Source organism: Cynoglossus semilaevis, chromosome 16 (assembly GCF_000523025.1).
Source record: "Cynoglossus semilaevis isolate Cse_v1.0 chromosome 16, Cse_v1.0, whole genome shotgun sequence".
Taxonomy (NCBI): domain Eukaryota; kingdom Metazoa; phylum Chordata; class Actinopteri; order Pleuronectiformes; family Cynoglossidae; genus Cynoglossus; species Cynoglossus semilaevis.
The window spans coordinates 16,066,621-16,082,089 of record NC_024322.1 but is presented as its reverse complement, the minus strand read 5'-3'; the positions used below and the strand labels follow the sequence as shown (position 1 = coordinate 16,082,089).

Below are 15,469 nucleotides of genomic sequence, written 5' to 3'. Positions count from 1 at the left end.
CAAATGAATAATGTCCAAACTTGATTCCATCGTTACATTGTTTGTTTTTAGGAAACAATTTCCCCTCAGGGGATTAAACAAAATCCTTCAGATTCTGACTTGAAAAAAACTACAGAAAAGGTTCGCTGATCATGTGACCATCATGTGAGCCGAAACAGCCGTCAAGGTGTGTGTGTGTGTGTCAGCGTGTGATAAACAAGCTTTGTTCTGTGTACATATCAAACATGCCAATGAGGACACACACATACACACGCAGCAAAAAGGAAATTGCGAGTCCTTTTATGGGAACGGACCAGAGGGATGACCTCACTCCATCACTTCTGTGGATCAGGGTCAGATCTTCAGGGCAAAACCAGGCTGAAATGTGTTCTGTCCCTTTACACAAATCAGGAGAAAGCAACGTCTTATACGGCGAGGGGCTTCTCCTGCAGAGAGGATCGCAGGAGCTGCAGGTGGCGCTGCAGGTGGCGCTGCAGGTGGCACTGCAGGTGGCGCTGCAGGTAGATGCTGTGGTCATGTGGTTTCACCCAGGTCATTCTGAACAGTGACAAAGTAACGGTAACAGAAAAGACCTCGGTGATGACTTCAACTACAACGAGTCTCTGAGGGACTAAAAAAGCTGATTTTCTCTGTGAGGTTTGGTTCGTCAGCTGTAGGATTATTTAAAAAAAAAACAACCCAAATGCTTGTTGTATAAGTGCATACATATTTAGCATCTTGTAGCAGCAGATCTGCATCATCTAAAACCGTATAACTGCCATGTGCGTCTCTTTGTTAGTGGTAAATATTTCACACAGGAAATCCTGATTCATGTCGAAAGATATGAAAAAAAATAGAGAGAATGAGTAGAAAAACTCCTGATGTTCAACAGTTTGGACTGTTAGGGGGGGGGGAATGAAATGGTTCTTTAAAATAATCTGTCATTTTAACTTTCAAAGTGTCTTCAGAGCCATGGAACAGAAGAAGAAAAGAAGAAGAAATAACTGGAACAAGATGAAGGAGAAGGAAAAGGAGGAGAAGGAGATCTGCAGCAGACAGCATGTCCATGTTGGGTCTGAAAGCGTGTGTGTGTGTGTGTGTGTGTGTGTGTGTGTGTGCGTGTTCACTGGAGCAGCGTGTTTTGTCTTTATATGGCTTTCTGTCTCATATTTGTTTAACTCGGGTACCATCCTCTTCCGTTCTCCTCTTTTTTTTTCTTTTTATGTTCTATAAACATGTGACAGTGTCTGTGAGTGCGTGTGCGCGCGCGGTCTACTGTGCTGACTTTGTCTGTGAGCGACCTCTGCTGGTACAAACGGCCCTAATGAGACTCTTAAAAAAAAAGATGTTTCACCCTTAACTCCCACAACAAACTCTTCGGACTAAAGTCGTGGATTTAACTGATCACATGAACGCGCGTCTACGTCTCTTGTTGTAGTTGTTGTAGTTGTAGTTGTAGTTGTTGTTGTTAACTATGCTCTGGCTGCAAAGGTATAAACTCAGAAACGAAAGATTGAATCATTTGCCATTCGTTAAAATAAGATTTGTTTTTTCTTCCAACCACGCAGCAGCACAACTTTGAGGAATAGTTTGTCCACACCGTCATTGGTCTGGAAAAAAAAAAGGTTTTAGATGCGAGAGAAAACGGTCACTCAGTCACACACACACACACACCGTGGACTTTAAAACTAAAATAAAACAAATAAAACACCTGTCGTGCTAAAGCTTCCACCTACGTAATAAAAATCTGATGAACCGATCAATGATCGAATCACACGACCAAACTTGCTGCAGGTATGAAGCTGCTGCTGCTGCAGTGACACCTAACAGCCACTGGGTGTCACTGCCGAATGTCAAAAACAAAACATTTGACCAACACAGAGGAGATAAACAACGCATCGAAATAAAATACGACAGAAAATAATTACAAAAAAGTATTAGAATATTGCACAAAAACAAAACAAACAAATATATTAGAAACATATTATTGGATGGATTGAAGTCATAAATGTTCGACCAGTAGATCTCAATTTTTTTTTTGTCATGCCCCCCCAAACCCCCGGGGACAGAAATGCTTTTATGAAATGTTTCCCTCCTTCAGACCCACACCCTCGCGAATTTAAATACTACTACTTGAGAACCTGATACCATGTATATTTTTATCTGTACACACCACTGTAAGAGTTGCTGCCACCTAGTGACTGGAGGCATGTTATCATTCAAGCATTTACAGCAGTGGTACACTGATGTTCAACGTGCCATATTCCATTGGAAGGACATCACGCCCCCCCAATATCTTATTGCAAAGTTCCTACATTATAATTCAACAATAAAGTGTAAAGTTGGTTTTACTCAGTTCACCCGTTTTATTAACCCATGTTAGAGAAATACCTTTCTCATCTACGGCATGGATTAATGGTGGGTAAGAAGCTGCACCACTGACCCACAGCAGGGACCGAATGAAGAGCGGAGACATGTTTGTGTGCTGAAATCATGCTTTATTAAATCAACAAAACTCAGGGAGGACAAAAAAAGTTCCTACATCAACAAACCCATCAAATCAAAGAGCAGAGTGATACACCATCACTGTGATGTCACCGGAGGTGGAGTCTCCGTGCTCACGTAGCAAAACAACCCTGAAACAACTAAAAGCTACAAACACTCGCACACAAACAGAAAAAAAGAACACATTAACATTTGAACTACCTATCCTCCCGGAGGTGACGTTGAATCTGCGCTGCAAATTGGCTTCTTCTTTTCCTTATTTTATGGCCAGAGATGTTTCCATTTTTTTCTCTCTCAGGGAAAAGTTGAAATGCCACAGTGCTGCGAAGAAACAGCGCTCTTTAGAAAAACAAAAAAAAACAAAAATAAAAATGATGCAACTGCTGAGAGCACAGGCCGCTCGTGCCCTCAGTATGTCATCAAACAGTGGGTGGTTTTTGACAAAGTCGGTCTGAACCCGAGACCAGTTCGTGCTGCCTGTACGAGGGTGGTGCAGGCAGCATTCAGGGTCTCATATTCACGATACAACTCACAAGTAAAATCTCGCACGCGGCCACGCGTGTAAGAACTAGAAAATAAGCATCTTCCTGTTTCCTGGGAACATCGGCAGGGAGACTCTCCACCTGCCGAGGCGATCTTCAGACTTCAACGGAACGTTGAGGCACAGAGTTTTAGTTTCACAACGTCACAGGATAATCGTTCCTAAGGAAACTTTCTCCTGTAGAACCTTTCGTCATAAATAACAATGCAAACATTTCCATAACCTTTCATTTCGGCTGTATATACATTATGTACACGTCGCAGAAAAAAGACTCATGGTGATCCGAGAAACAAGCTTTGACCCGGGTCTGGTTCCAATTAATGTCACATTCATTACAAAAATATTTTATATTTACAAGAACACAAATTCAGATTTTAACATGTACATTTGTGTTTCAAATTCACTAAAAAGGCTGCATAAATTGGAGAAATAAAGGTGATGGAGGTTCGAGTCCAAGTCTCTCAGTCTGATTCACATGGTGATCAACATCTACAGAACAGACAGAGAAGAGACAAAGAGTCAAACCCACTGCAGCACAAGGTAAAAAAAACTGGTGAAAATACTCACTTAAATCATGTCCTTTAACTGCTGGGAGGTGGAGATTTAGGAGTTGGGGACTTGGGTGTCGGGGATTTCATTGTAGAGAACTTTGGCGTTGGGGACTTTGGTGTTGGGGATTTGGGTGTAGGGGACATGGGTGTTGGAGATTTCACTGTTGGGGACTTGAATGTTGGGGATTTGGGTGTAGGGGACATGGGTGTTGGAGATTTTACAGTTGGAGACTTGGGCGTTGGCGATTTCAGTGACACTGGAGACTTCACTCTTAGAGGCGACTTGATTGGCTCTGGAGACTTGACTCTCTGTGGGGATGTAACTGGTTCTGGAGACTTGGGAAGAGGGGACTTGGCCTCTGAAGAGGTGGCTGTGGGAGAGGTGACCACTTGGTCCTTGGGCTCAGATTTGCGGACAGTCAGAGTGAAACTAGCCTCTTGTTTGCCTGCTCTGTTTTCCACCTGCAGGGTGTAGCTGCCGTCATCGGAAACCTCAGCTGCTGAGATCCTGAAGGAGGACTTGCAGGGTGTAGTGGTGATGTGGTGACGGGCAGAAGAAACAATCACTGTGCCCTCGCGCATCCAAGTGATAGATGGTTCCGGGTCGCCAGAAACCTCACACTCAAATGTGGCAGGGCTTCCTTCCTCGACAGTCAGAGAACGGGGTTTGGTCACGATCTGAGCAGGAAAACTGGGGGGCTCCTTGGGTTCCTCCACAACAGTAGTGGTCTGTTTGACAGTCTCTCTCTTGGTCTCGGTCATCGCCTCTACCTTGGTCTCGGTCACTGACGCTACCTTGGTCTCGGTCATTGCCGCTACCTTGGTCTCGGTCATTGCCGCTACCTTGGTCTCCTACCTTGGTCTCGGCTGACGCTACCTTGGTCTCGGTCATTGCCGCTACCTTGGTCTCGGTCATTGCCGCTACCTTGGTCTCGGTCACCGCCTCTACCTTGGTCTCGGTCACTGTTTTCCGAGCCGCAAAAGAAGAGACATGATAAAACTCAGTTTGCGTCATTTCTGGCAGGAAGAAGCTTGGAGGTTCCTCATCCTTCGAAAAAGTTTCAGCTACTGCCACATCCAACGTAGCATAGTCCGAGGTCTCTCCTTTGGTGTTCTTGCAGACAACACGGTACGTGCCAGCATCCTCAGTAACACAGTCAAAGATCTGGAGACTCAGAAATCCACTGGTGTTGGTCATTTGGTACTTGCTGCTCTGCGTGATCTCCTTTCCATTGTGGAACCATTTAATCTCAGACTCTGGCTTGGATTGGACGTTTAGGCTGAACCGTGTGTTTGAGCCATAGGGTGCACGATGAGAGCGCATCCTCACAGTGATGCGCGGGGTGTGGTCGAGACTCAAGGGGGCCTGAGTCACCGCTTCAACCTTGGTCGCCACTATTCCTCTCTGTGACCTCAGAACCTGTTTTCTCTCCTCATATCTGGAGGCGTAGTCCACTCTGGGGAGGGACACATCTGCCTTAGCAGCAGGAAGAGTTCTTCTCTCAGGTTCAGGCGTTGGGAGCTTTTTTATGGGTTTGGGAATATATTCAGAAGTGAAGGCCGTCAGGTGCTCAGATTCAACACCTGAAGACACTGTCATACGTGAGACTGTTTCCTTCCTTCTGGTTCGTGTTTCCTCTGCAAACTCCATACGTTTGAGTTCGCTCTTATAGGATGAGATTTTCTGTACAGTAGAGTGGGGACGCAGCAGATCCTGGTCCTCCTTCTCTTCATAAACCCCCTGACTTGGTGGTTTGTATGTGACTCGATCATGACGTTGGCGCAGCTCAAGAAAAGATGGCCCTGCCTCATACTTGGATGGAATTCTGTAGGAATCGTACCTATACACCTCTTCATCCTCCTCATCACTGTAGACTTTCCTGGGAGAAGATGGGCGCAGGGCAGAAAGCTCGAAGCGAACTGGGCTGTAGCTTGGTGGAGAAATTGAGTAGCCGAGCTCCAGCTCGTCCTCCAGCCGAAGTCTCTCCTCCTCGGTTCTTTTCATAGACAAATACTCATCTACAGGAAGCAGCAGCTCCTCATCTGACAAATCACCCAGTGACCTCCTCCTGATCCTGTAGTATGTGTCCATCTCTGGAGAGGGAGTCCTTCGTCTTGCAGGCCTCACCGTCTCTAAGTCATCCTGAGTCAGGGCTGAAATGCGCCACTTTGGCTTGTACTGGTCCTTGATCCTGATTGGCACTTCATAGAACTGTTCCCATCTAGAGAGGCGAATGCGCTTCATCCTCTTCTCCTTCACTTTCTCCAGTGGCTCGGGGAACTCATACTGGTCCCGCAGCTTTTTGTACCACTTCATGTCTGAAAATGGCTTGAAATGTTTAATCTCCACATCTTCCTGGAGGGCCGCAGGGTTAACAACACGGAAAGCAGGAACCACGTAAGGCATCCGCAGCCTCTTCTCATCTGCCCTCCTCTTCCTCTCCTCCTTTTCTTTCTGGATCTCGACCTCTGTCTTCTCACTCCTCTTAGTTTTCACAGCAGGTTTGTACATGGTTGCTGCCTCTCTGACGGCCTGTACAGCTGCAGGTGGAAGAGGTGTCACAACTGTGTCCGAAAGAATCTGACTCAGTCTAACTTTTTTATCCAGTTTTTCCTTCCCAGAGATTTGCTGCTTTTCTCTCTCTGTGGGCTCATACTCCTTCTTTACGTGAGTTACACGCTCGACTTTAAGAAGTGCCTGGCAACTGGCAGATCCAGCAGAGTTGCTGGCTGTAACTCTATACACACCAGAATCCGCAGGAAGGGTATCCCTGACATGGAGGATATAGTAGTCGAGACCCTCATGAACAAGCTCAACAGATGGTCCAAAGGCTAGTGGTGCACCATCCTTCTCCCATTTGAGCATTGGACGTCCGGAAACACGTATCTCAAAGCGGACATTTTGACCTTCCTTGCATTCAACATTTGCTAGCAGGCGTTTGAACATGGGCCTCAGGGTGAGATCTGCTGGTTTTGGTCTTGGTACAACAGTAAGACGAGCCTTGCAGCTGTCTTCACCATACCTGTTGCGGACCACGACGCTGTACTCAGCATCGTCTTCAATCTCAAGCTTGTGCACAATCATTTGATAAAGACCTGTGTCACTGATGAATGTGTACTTCTTCTCATCCTGTCCAGGGATGAGTTTCTGACCAGATTTGTGCCAAATCACACGTGGCTCAGGATGGACAGTGACGGTGACACTGAAGCGCACATGCTCACCAATGTAAGCGGTGCGGTTGACAAGAGGAAGTGTGAACTCTGGTGGTTTCTGGAGCATTCTGGCTGTGTCTACCCTGCGTTTAGTTCTCTTGACTACACGAGTGGTGAAGAAATCTCTGTAAGATCTTACACCGTTCACAAACAGTTCTGCGTAAGCACTGTCCTCCCCATACTCATTAACTACCTTACACCTGTAAGTTCCGTCATCGGCTCGTGTGACCCGACTGATGCTGATCACCGCCAGGCCGTCTTCATACTCAATGCTGTATTTGTCTCCAGCCTCAAGTTGCCTGACGCCACAGTACCATGTCACTTCAGTTGTGCTGTCGTAGTTGTCAATGTGACAGATAAACTTCACTCCTTCTCCTTCACTGGCCACAATGTGTCCAACCTGGCCTGCCATAGGACCATGTTCAAATGGAGCAATCTTGACTTTGGCCACAAAAACTCCACGCTGGGATCTGATGGACCCACCACTGGCCACACGGGCAGCAGAGACGACGGTGTTCCATTCCTTTCGTACCATAGTCTGGTAGTATCTCTTATGTCTGCCGGTGGAAATTGTCCTGGTGCTGATTTCTTCGTCACTCCTGGAGAGCCAAGGATGTGCAAGCGCCTCAACTGCTGTCATACGATGTTTGCGATCCTTTGTCATTAGGCGGTCTGTGAAGTCCAAAGCCTCAACGCTGACTTGTGTGAAACATTCATCATCATAGCTATAGGCTGCATTAGAGATGTTGTCAATCATCTGCTGGTTTGTTTCAGATACGAATGGATTGATTCCACTGAGGAGGACGTAGGCCAAGACACCCACAGACCACATGTCTGTGACTGTGCTCACCATGTCACACTGGTGGATTTCAGGTGCAGCATATTCCGCAGTAGTATACTGGATCTTAACTTGATCTCCTGGTGTCAGGTGTCTGGACTGACCCAACTCAATAATCTTCACATTGGAGCTTGTTCTAGAATTATACACAATGTTCTCAGGTCTGATATCAAAGTGTCCATAGCTCTGGGCATGAAGGAACTCCAGAGCTGAGCAGATCTGCCTGATGTAGTTAACGATCTCACGCTCACTGAGCTCAAAGCCGGGTGTGCTGAGGCGCTCGAAAATGTCAACACCAGAGATGAAGTCATATATCAACACCAGCTCTTCTGGACTATCAAAAGAAGCATGGAGGAGCAGGAAGTTGGTGTGTTTGGATAGGTTGAGTGTGGCAATTTCTTTCTTCACAATGGCTTGATCAGCACCTCTGACCTTGAAAAATTTAGCCATGTAGGTCTTTTGTGAGCTGACGCTAACACAGCGGTGAACAACACTAAACTGACCTCTGCCAAGTTCTTCTGCAATGGCATATTTATTGTGCATGTTCTTGGTCTCAGAATGTTGGGCTCTGCCCGAAGGAACTCGTCCAATGTCGTCGACCTCGTTGTCATAGAGCAAAACTCTGGACTTGTCTTCCTTCGTCATGACAGGTCCAATGGACTCAGATGGTGCACTCTGTCCAAACTTGTTCTCTGCGATGACTCTAAACTGATAGCTCGTTCCTCCAAACAGATCAGTGACAGTATAACGGGTGTCACGTGACTGGGCAACACGCTCCCACCTCTCAGCCGTAGTGGAGCACTTCTCAATAATATAGTTGATGACTCTACTGCCACCATCATTAGCAGGTGCCACCCAGTTCAGGGAAACAGAGTCTCTGGAGATGTCACTGGCCTTGACTCCACGTGGAGGATCAGGCACATCAGCAACATCCAGTTCCACGGTCTGTTGGTCAATGCCGAACCTGTTCTTTGCACACACAATGTAGAAACCAGCATCTTTCTTATCTACTCCGTTGGGGAACACCAAGGATGTGAAGGACCTGGTTACAATTACTTGGTAGTGACCATTACTGTCAATGAGATCTTGTCCTTTTTGCCATGTGATAACAGGATCGGGTTTTCCTCCAAAGGGGATCTTGATGTTGACCACCTCTCCACGCAGAGCTGGGATAGCTTCTTTGTCCTTCAGGTTCTTTGGTAGGTGGATCTTGGCAGGAACTAGAAAGAAGAGGAAAGAAATTAGTGTTTTATTTTAGCATTTAAAAACATCTTTTCAGGTGCTGGTGGTGGTTTTGTTTTTTGTTTTTTTCAAACACTGAGTCTTTACTTACTTTCAACATCCAAAGAGACTGTGGCACAGATTGAGCCCCCTTGGTTGGTTGCTCTGATTTGGTACACGGTGGAGTCTTCCTCATCAACTTCTGTAATTACTAGCTGATGGTAACCTCCCTTGAACTCCTGGATCTTGATTTTCTTTCCATCAGAATGGATCTCCTTTCCACGCCTAAACCACTTGATGACAGGTTTAGGTTGTCCTAAGATCTTGCAAACCAGAGTGGCATTGCTCTTGTACTTCACGCTCATGTTCCTGAGCTCCTCCTTGAAGGCAGGAGCACGGACATCAACGGGTGTGGCTGGGACAATCGAAGCAGTTTCCTCACTGTAGTCGCTCTGCCCACCGAGGTTCTCACACTTTACACGGAAGACGTAGTGGATGCCCTCAGTCAGATGTTTGACAGAAAACACTGTCTGTTTGATCTCGTCTGTGGTAACCGAGGTCCAGTCAGTCCATTCTGTACGATCCTTCTTGTGTTTCATTTCCAAGCAGTAGCTCTTGATTTTAGAACCTCCATCCTTGAGAGGGGGCTTCCAGGAAACCACACAGGAGTCCTGGGTGACTCCAGACACAACAGGTGACAGAGGTGCTGATGGTCTCTCTGTGCACAGAAACAATGTGTTAGAAAATACTGTCATGATTCCAATTTGCAGTAGTTTCATCTCAGAACTCACCTAGTTGGCTCTTGATAAGAATTGGTGATGTAAGCTCCAGTGGATCACTGTTTCCATAACGATTCTGCGCGTATACACGGAAAAAGTATCCAGCGCTATCAACAAGGTTGGGAACACGGCAAGATGTTCCATTGATTGAGGATGAGACCAGTTCCCACTGGCTGTCCTCTTTGTCCTCTCGTTTTTCCACAATGTAGTTGGTGATCATGCAGCCGCCATCGTCGCTCGGAGGTTTCCAGCTGATGATGACGGAATTCTTTAAGAGGGCTTCTAGAGCAATGGGACCCTGAGGAACATCAGGTTTGTCTGGAAACAAAAGTGTTACGGGAAAGTATTAAATATACAGCGTAAATGAAAACAGTCTTGCACCTTCTGTTGGATAATCACATGACATACCGTAGATCTCCACATTGAAGGCAGTGTCGGCCCGGCCAAAGTGGTTGTGAAGCCTGATCCTGTATTTGCCTCCGTGGACTCTTCGCTGCACATTTTTGATAATCAGGTGTGTGTAGTGCTCAGTGGTCTCAATGCTTATGTCATCAGTGTTCTCCAGGGTCTTTGCCCCATGCAGCCACATAATCTTTGGCTCTGGGCGCCCGATGTACACAGCATGGATACGTAGAGTTGTTCCCAAGCCGGCATGGTAGGTTTCCTTAAGCAGGTAGTCAGGATGGAAGGAAGGAGCAGCCTCCAGAACAAGAACACCAGTGGTCTGTGCCTCTCCAGCGTCATTGATTGCTTTGCAAGTGTACTCTCCTTCATCCTCCTGTCTGTCAGTCATAACAGTCAGGGAGTGGTTTCGGCCATCTGAGCTCATCTCATACTTGCGAGACTCCAAAATCTCCTTGCCATCGTGATACCACTTGATTTCAGGAACAGGTCTGCCAATAATCTGGCATTTAATGATGGCAGGTTGGCCAAGCTTGGTCGTCACCTCGTCTATTTCCTTCCTTAGGCTTGGCTGAGCTTCAGCTGAAAGCACACAATTTGGTTTTAGAAAAAAATTGAATCTAGCAAATATACATCAAAAATCTTCCACAGCATTTGGTTTTGTCTACCCACCACTTTGCTTGGTCTTGATGCAAATGGCCGTCCTTCGAGGTCTGCTTATTCCTGTCTCATTTTCAGCAAACACTCTGAACTCGTACTCCGTGGCTTCGTTTAATCCGTACATTGAGAACTCCATCTCTTTCAGCCTCTGCTTGTTGCACTTCTTCCAGTTGCTCTCAATAGACTTTCTGTACTCCACCCAGTATCCCAGAATCTCTTTACCACCATCACACTCAGGGGGTTGCCAGCGTATTGTGATGCAGTTGTTTGTCACTGTCACTGTGTCAATCTCACCTGGTTGGCTTGGCTTATCTGAAGCAAAACAAGTAAAAACATTCAGAAATGGTTTTTTGTTTCAAAATCTTTAGAATTATACTTAATAAAACACCTTAGGAGGACTCACCAAATGGATCCTTGCAGATGACCAAATCTGAAACTGGACCAGCCTCACTCTCACCAATGTCATTAATACAAACAATGCGGAACTGGTAACTGGAGTCAGCAATGAGAGCATGCAGAGTAAACATGGTGGAGATTATCTTGGTCTCATAGCGGGACCAGGTTTCCTCTGTCACCATCTTGTACTCAACAAAGTATCCAGTGATTGCAGATCCACCATCATCCTTTGGTCTGGACCAAGCCAGCGCCACAGAGCTCTTGGTGACATCCATGATTTCTGGTGGGGTGCTGCAAGACTCAGGAGGACCTGGTGGTGGAGAAAGGTGAGTTATCGCAACATCCAGGGAATCAAAGACACTTTAATTCACAATTATCAGAACAAAATTAGAAAACTTACAGAGAGGAGTCTTTGGTACCAGTTCTTGTTCTGACTTTAGACTGGCACTAATACCAAAAGAGTTTTCAGCCGTGACCTTGAAGTGGTACGCTGCGCCCTCCTTCAGGCCCTTGACTACCAGTTGAGTATCAGTAACTCTGGAGTCCACCGTGTACCAGGCATTCCTGGTGGCCTCGCGTCTTTCTACAATGTAGCCTAAGATGTCGGAGCCTCCATTGTCGCTGGGTGCCTTCCAGGAGACCTTAACTGAGTTAGCCTGGACCTCATCGAAAACTAGCGGTCCCTGTGGAGCCCCCGGGCGTCCTATAACCTTCACTTTGATTTGGGCCTTTTTCCTTCCAACCTTGTTCTCCAGCAAGAGCTCATAGATGCCAGAGTCACTCCTTTCAGCTCCTTTGATCACCAGTTCACTGGTGTCTTCAGTTGAGGCAATCATGGCAGCCGTGGACACAGCACTGCCATCCTTCGACCACTTACAGACGGGTTGAGGTTTGCCTTTGATGGGCATTGACAATCGTACAACACCTCCATGACGGACCACATAAACATCTTTGTATTTCAGCTCCAGTTCACAATCAGGAGACTCTGAAAAACAGAAGAGACGGGGGGAAAAAAAATTCAATTATCGGAGTAAAAATAGTAAGTTCAGGTGCTGTTAAAGTCATATTCAAGTTCTCACCAAGCATCTCTGTAATTTTGACAGTTCCTGGTACTTCAGCAGGCTCTCCAGAGCCTCCAGCATTACAGGCCATCACTCGGAACTTAAACTCTTCTCCTTGTGGCATACTGGTCAGTGTGTACTCGCAGATCAGGGATGGGGTAGTGTTGCACTTGATCCAGGCCAAGGAACCTGCCTTCTGCATCTCAATCAGATAACCATCAACCCTTGCATCTCCCTCATCATCAGGTGGACTCCATGCCAGGGACACTGAGGACTTGGTGGTTTCAATGATTCTTGGGTTTTGAGGACAACCAGGTGGATCTAAGAAGGAGAGAAAGGTCAGGGGTCAGCTTTTTCTGATGGTGCAGTTGAATGCGATGCTTGAACTTCAACCACTTGAGTGTTCACATACCAATGGGATCTGTGGCCACAGATGGCTTGGATGGTAGACTGGGTTTACTAAGACCTCGGCTGTTGATAGCCGTGATTCTGTGTTCATACTCCAGGCCCTCAATTAGCTCCGTGGACCTGTATCTGGTCATGGTGACTGGATTCTTGTTGGCACGCACCCATCTATCTGACCTGACTTCCTTTCGTTCAATGATGTATCCAGATACTTCTAGGCCACCGTCCTCCTCCGGTGGATTCCAAGCAACAGTCATACCGTCACGGGACACATCAAAGACAGTAGGGCGACCTGGAGGTCCAGGCACATCTGCAAGAAGACAAAGGTACATTTTAACGACTGTAAATAGATGTGGTCAGGGGATTAGCTGATCACAAGACCCTCTTCTTACCCTTTGAGCTCCTGCAGGTGACAACCTCTGACTGCAGGAATTCTCCGGTACCATATCGATTCACAGCTGCTGCACGGAAGACATACTCGTCTCCTTCAATTAGGTTCTCAAACTTAAAGATTGGTCTGCTGACAGCCGAAGAAATGGGCATCCAGCCAGGTCTGTGTGCATCACGCTGTTCCACCGCATAGCCACTGATAGGTGCTCCACCATCTCTAACTGGAGGCTCCCAGGTGCAGGTGACAGAGGTGGCTTCAATTTCATCAAATCTGATTGGTCCCTTTGGCTCGTCAGGTTTGGCTACAGAAGAATAAACAATTTTTTTTAATAAAATCTGATACAATGGGAATGAGCGTGGATATTAATCAGAAATACAAATGCGTGTGTTTCTTACACAGGATGATGACTTTAAAGACTTCAGTGATAACGCCAACAACATTCTTCACCTCCAGGGTGTAGTCACCAGTGTCGTCAATGGTTGTGTCAGATACGGTGAGTTTAGAGAACTTGCCTGTGCTCTTGATCTTAACACGATCTGTGTTTTTGATTTTTGTGTCATTTAAGTACCAAGAGCAAACCGGAGGAGGTCGGCCAATAATGGGCATGTCCAGCTCCAGGGTTTTTCCAGCAAGAACATTCACGACCCTCTGAGGAATACTTGAAATATCAACGATGGGCATGACTGAGAACAGAAATGAGAAACAGAAACGCAAGGTTAGAAATGTTCCAGGAATCCCTTAGCAAAGCAGTTTAAAGGATGTGGCTTGTAATTGGAGGATGAGGTTTGTTGTAACTAAGTTGTGAGATGAATTCACACTGAAGTTCTTACCTCTTTGTTCCTTGACAGTGACTGCTGTCAGCAGTTCTTTGGGCTCACTGGCTCCTCTGCTATTCATGGCTCTGATTCTGAACAGGTACTGCTCATTCTCATTCAGCTTGTCGATGGTGTGTTCAAAGTCTGTCAGCTTCAGGGTGGCTACCTTCATCCACTTGTCTGTTCCGAACTTGCAGGCTTCAATGACGTAGCCTGTCAGTCGGCTACCTCCATCATGTTCAGGCTTCTCCCAGCCCAGAATCACAGAAGTCTTAGTGACATCAATCACCTCCAGTTTTTGTGGCGGCAGAGGCACCTCGCAAACCAGGATGGCATCAGGATGCTCACAGGGCTCTCCAATACCGTATATGTTCTCAGGGAGGACTCGGAAGTAGTAGAACAAGCCCTCCATCAGGTTGTCAATCTTGTAGGAGGTCTTGCTGCACTTGGACGTAACAGTCTTGTAGGCTCTCATTGATGCCTCACGCCTCTCGATGATGAAATTGTTAACAGGAGCACCTCCATCAACAGCTGGGGCTTCCCAGGAGATTGTGGCAGACTCTTTGGTCAGCTCCTTTATCCTGACTGGTCCAGTAGGTCCAGGAGTATCTGAAAGTAAGTAAGTGAGTTAGAATAGAAACATTAAGTAAGTCTAGCACAAAAAATGTTTGAGTCGATCCCCAAGATAAACCTACCATAGACCTTGACCAGGATTGAAATTTCTTGTTTTCCAGCACAGTTCTCAGCAGTCAGTGTATATTTGCCGGCATCATAGCGGTGCACCTTATCAATAATGAGTTGGGTTGATTTGTTTGTGACCTCGATAAAGCCTCTGTTCTGCAGGTCAGTGCCAGGTTTGGACCATGTTATGTTGGGACGGGGACGACCAGTGACAGTAACGAAGAGGCGAAGCAGCCCGCCGGCACGCAGACATATAGTCTTCTTCAGGTCATCATCAAGTTCAAAGTCAGGAGATTCTGAACAAAAAGACAGACCAAATGTTTCCTGTTAGTAATTGTTATTCCCAATTGTGACAAGGATCTATAGGATTTGTCCGATGGGCTTTTATGGATATTAAATTCTTTCCTTTGCCCTTTACAGTCAAGACTTCCTCTGAAAACTCACCAAGTCTCTCAACTGGTTCAGTCTCAGCGCAGGGATCACTAAAATCACCGGTACCATTTACGTTAACAGCAGCCACTCTGAAACTGTATTTCTTTCCAGCAGAAAGTCCAGTCACCACGTGCTCTGCAGCACGTAAGGTCTTCTCGTGAGACTTCTTCCATTCCACTGCTCCAGCTTCCTGCATTTCCAAAATGTATCCCATCACCTCAGCTCCTCCGTCATCCACAGGGCGGGTCCATGCAAGACTAATGCTGTCAGCGTGAGTGTCGGAAATTCGGGGAATAGAAGGTGGAGCTGGGGTGCCTAAAAGTGGATGATATATGGGTAAAAATGACTACAAGTACAAAGAATACCTGTCAGCTATTGTTAGACACTATTACACTATAGACTTACCGGTGGGCAGTCGGCAGACGACGTACAGGGAAACCTCACTGGGCTCACTCTCTCCTGCCTTGTTGATGGCAGTCACTCTGAACTGGTAGATGTTACCTTCAGTCAGACCAGTCACCTTCAGTGTGGTGTCCAGGTGAGCTCCATCCCGGTTCACTTTGACCCAGCGGGCGCACTTCCGCTCACGCCCCGCCACC

At 46.6% G+C, this 15,469-nt stretch overlaps 1 protein-coding gene across 1 annotated transcript in view; it reads right to left on the bottom strand.

Moving 5' to 3' along the window:
- Nucleotides 1-2,454: 2,454 nt before the first annotated feature.
- The window catches only part of ttn.1 (titin, tandem duplicate 1), a 131,824-nt gene continuing 118,809 nt past the window's right edge, over nucleotides 2,455-15,469 (bottom strand). Inside the window, exons 213-229 of the mRNA XM_025063733.1 lie at nucleotides 15,276-15,461; nucleotides 14,883-15,185; nucleotides 14,453-14,734; nucleotides 13,773-14,366; nucleotides 13,338-13,625; nucleotides 12,944-13,243; nucleotides 12,559-12,861; nucleotides 12,165-12,467; nucleotides 11,486-12,070; nucleotides 11,093-11,395; nucleotides 10,702-11,001; nucleotides 10,036-10,611; nucleotides 9,640-9,945; nucleotides 8,961-9,566; nucleotides 4,454-8,847; nucleotides 3,593-4,419; nucleotides 2,455-3,514 (exon numbers count right to left, since the gene is read on the bottom strand). Coding sequence (XP_024919501.1) covers nucleotides 3,607-4,419; nucleotides 4,454-8,847; nucleotides 8,961-9,566; nucleotides 9,640-9,945; nucleotides 10,036-10,611; nucleotides 10,702-11,001; nucleotides 11,093-11,395; nucleotides 11,486-12,070; nucleotides 12,165-12,467; nucleotides 12,559-12,861; nucleotides 12,944-13,243; nucleotides 13,338-13,625; nucleotides 13,773-14,366; nucleotides 14,453-14,734; nucleotides 14,883-15,185; nucleotides 15,276-15,461 — 10,442 coding nt within the window. The 3' untranslated portion in view covers nucleotides 2,455-3,514; nucleotides 3,593-3,606. The remainder of the gene's footprint in view (nucleotides 3,515-3,592; nucleotides 4,420-4,453; nucleotides 8,848-8,960; nucleotides 9,567-9,639; nucleotides 9,946-10,035; nucleotides 10,612-10,701; nucleotides 11,002-11,092; nucleotides 11,396-11,485; nucleotides 12,071-12,164; nucleotides 12,468-12,558; nucleotides 12,862-12,943; nucleotides 13,244-13,337; nucleotides 13,626-13,772; nucleotides 14,367-14,452; nucleotides 14,735-14,882; nucleotides 15,186-15,275; nucleotides 15,462-15,469) is intronic.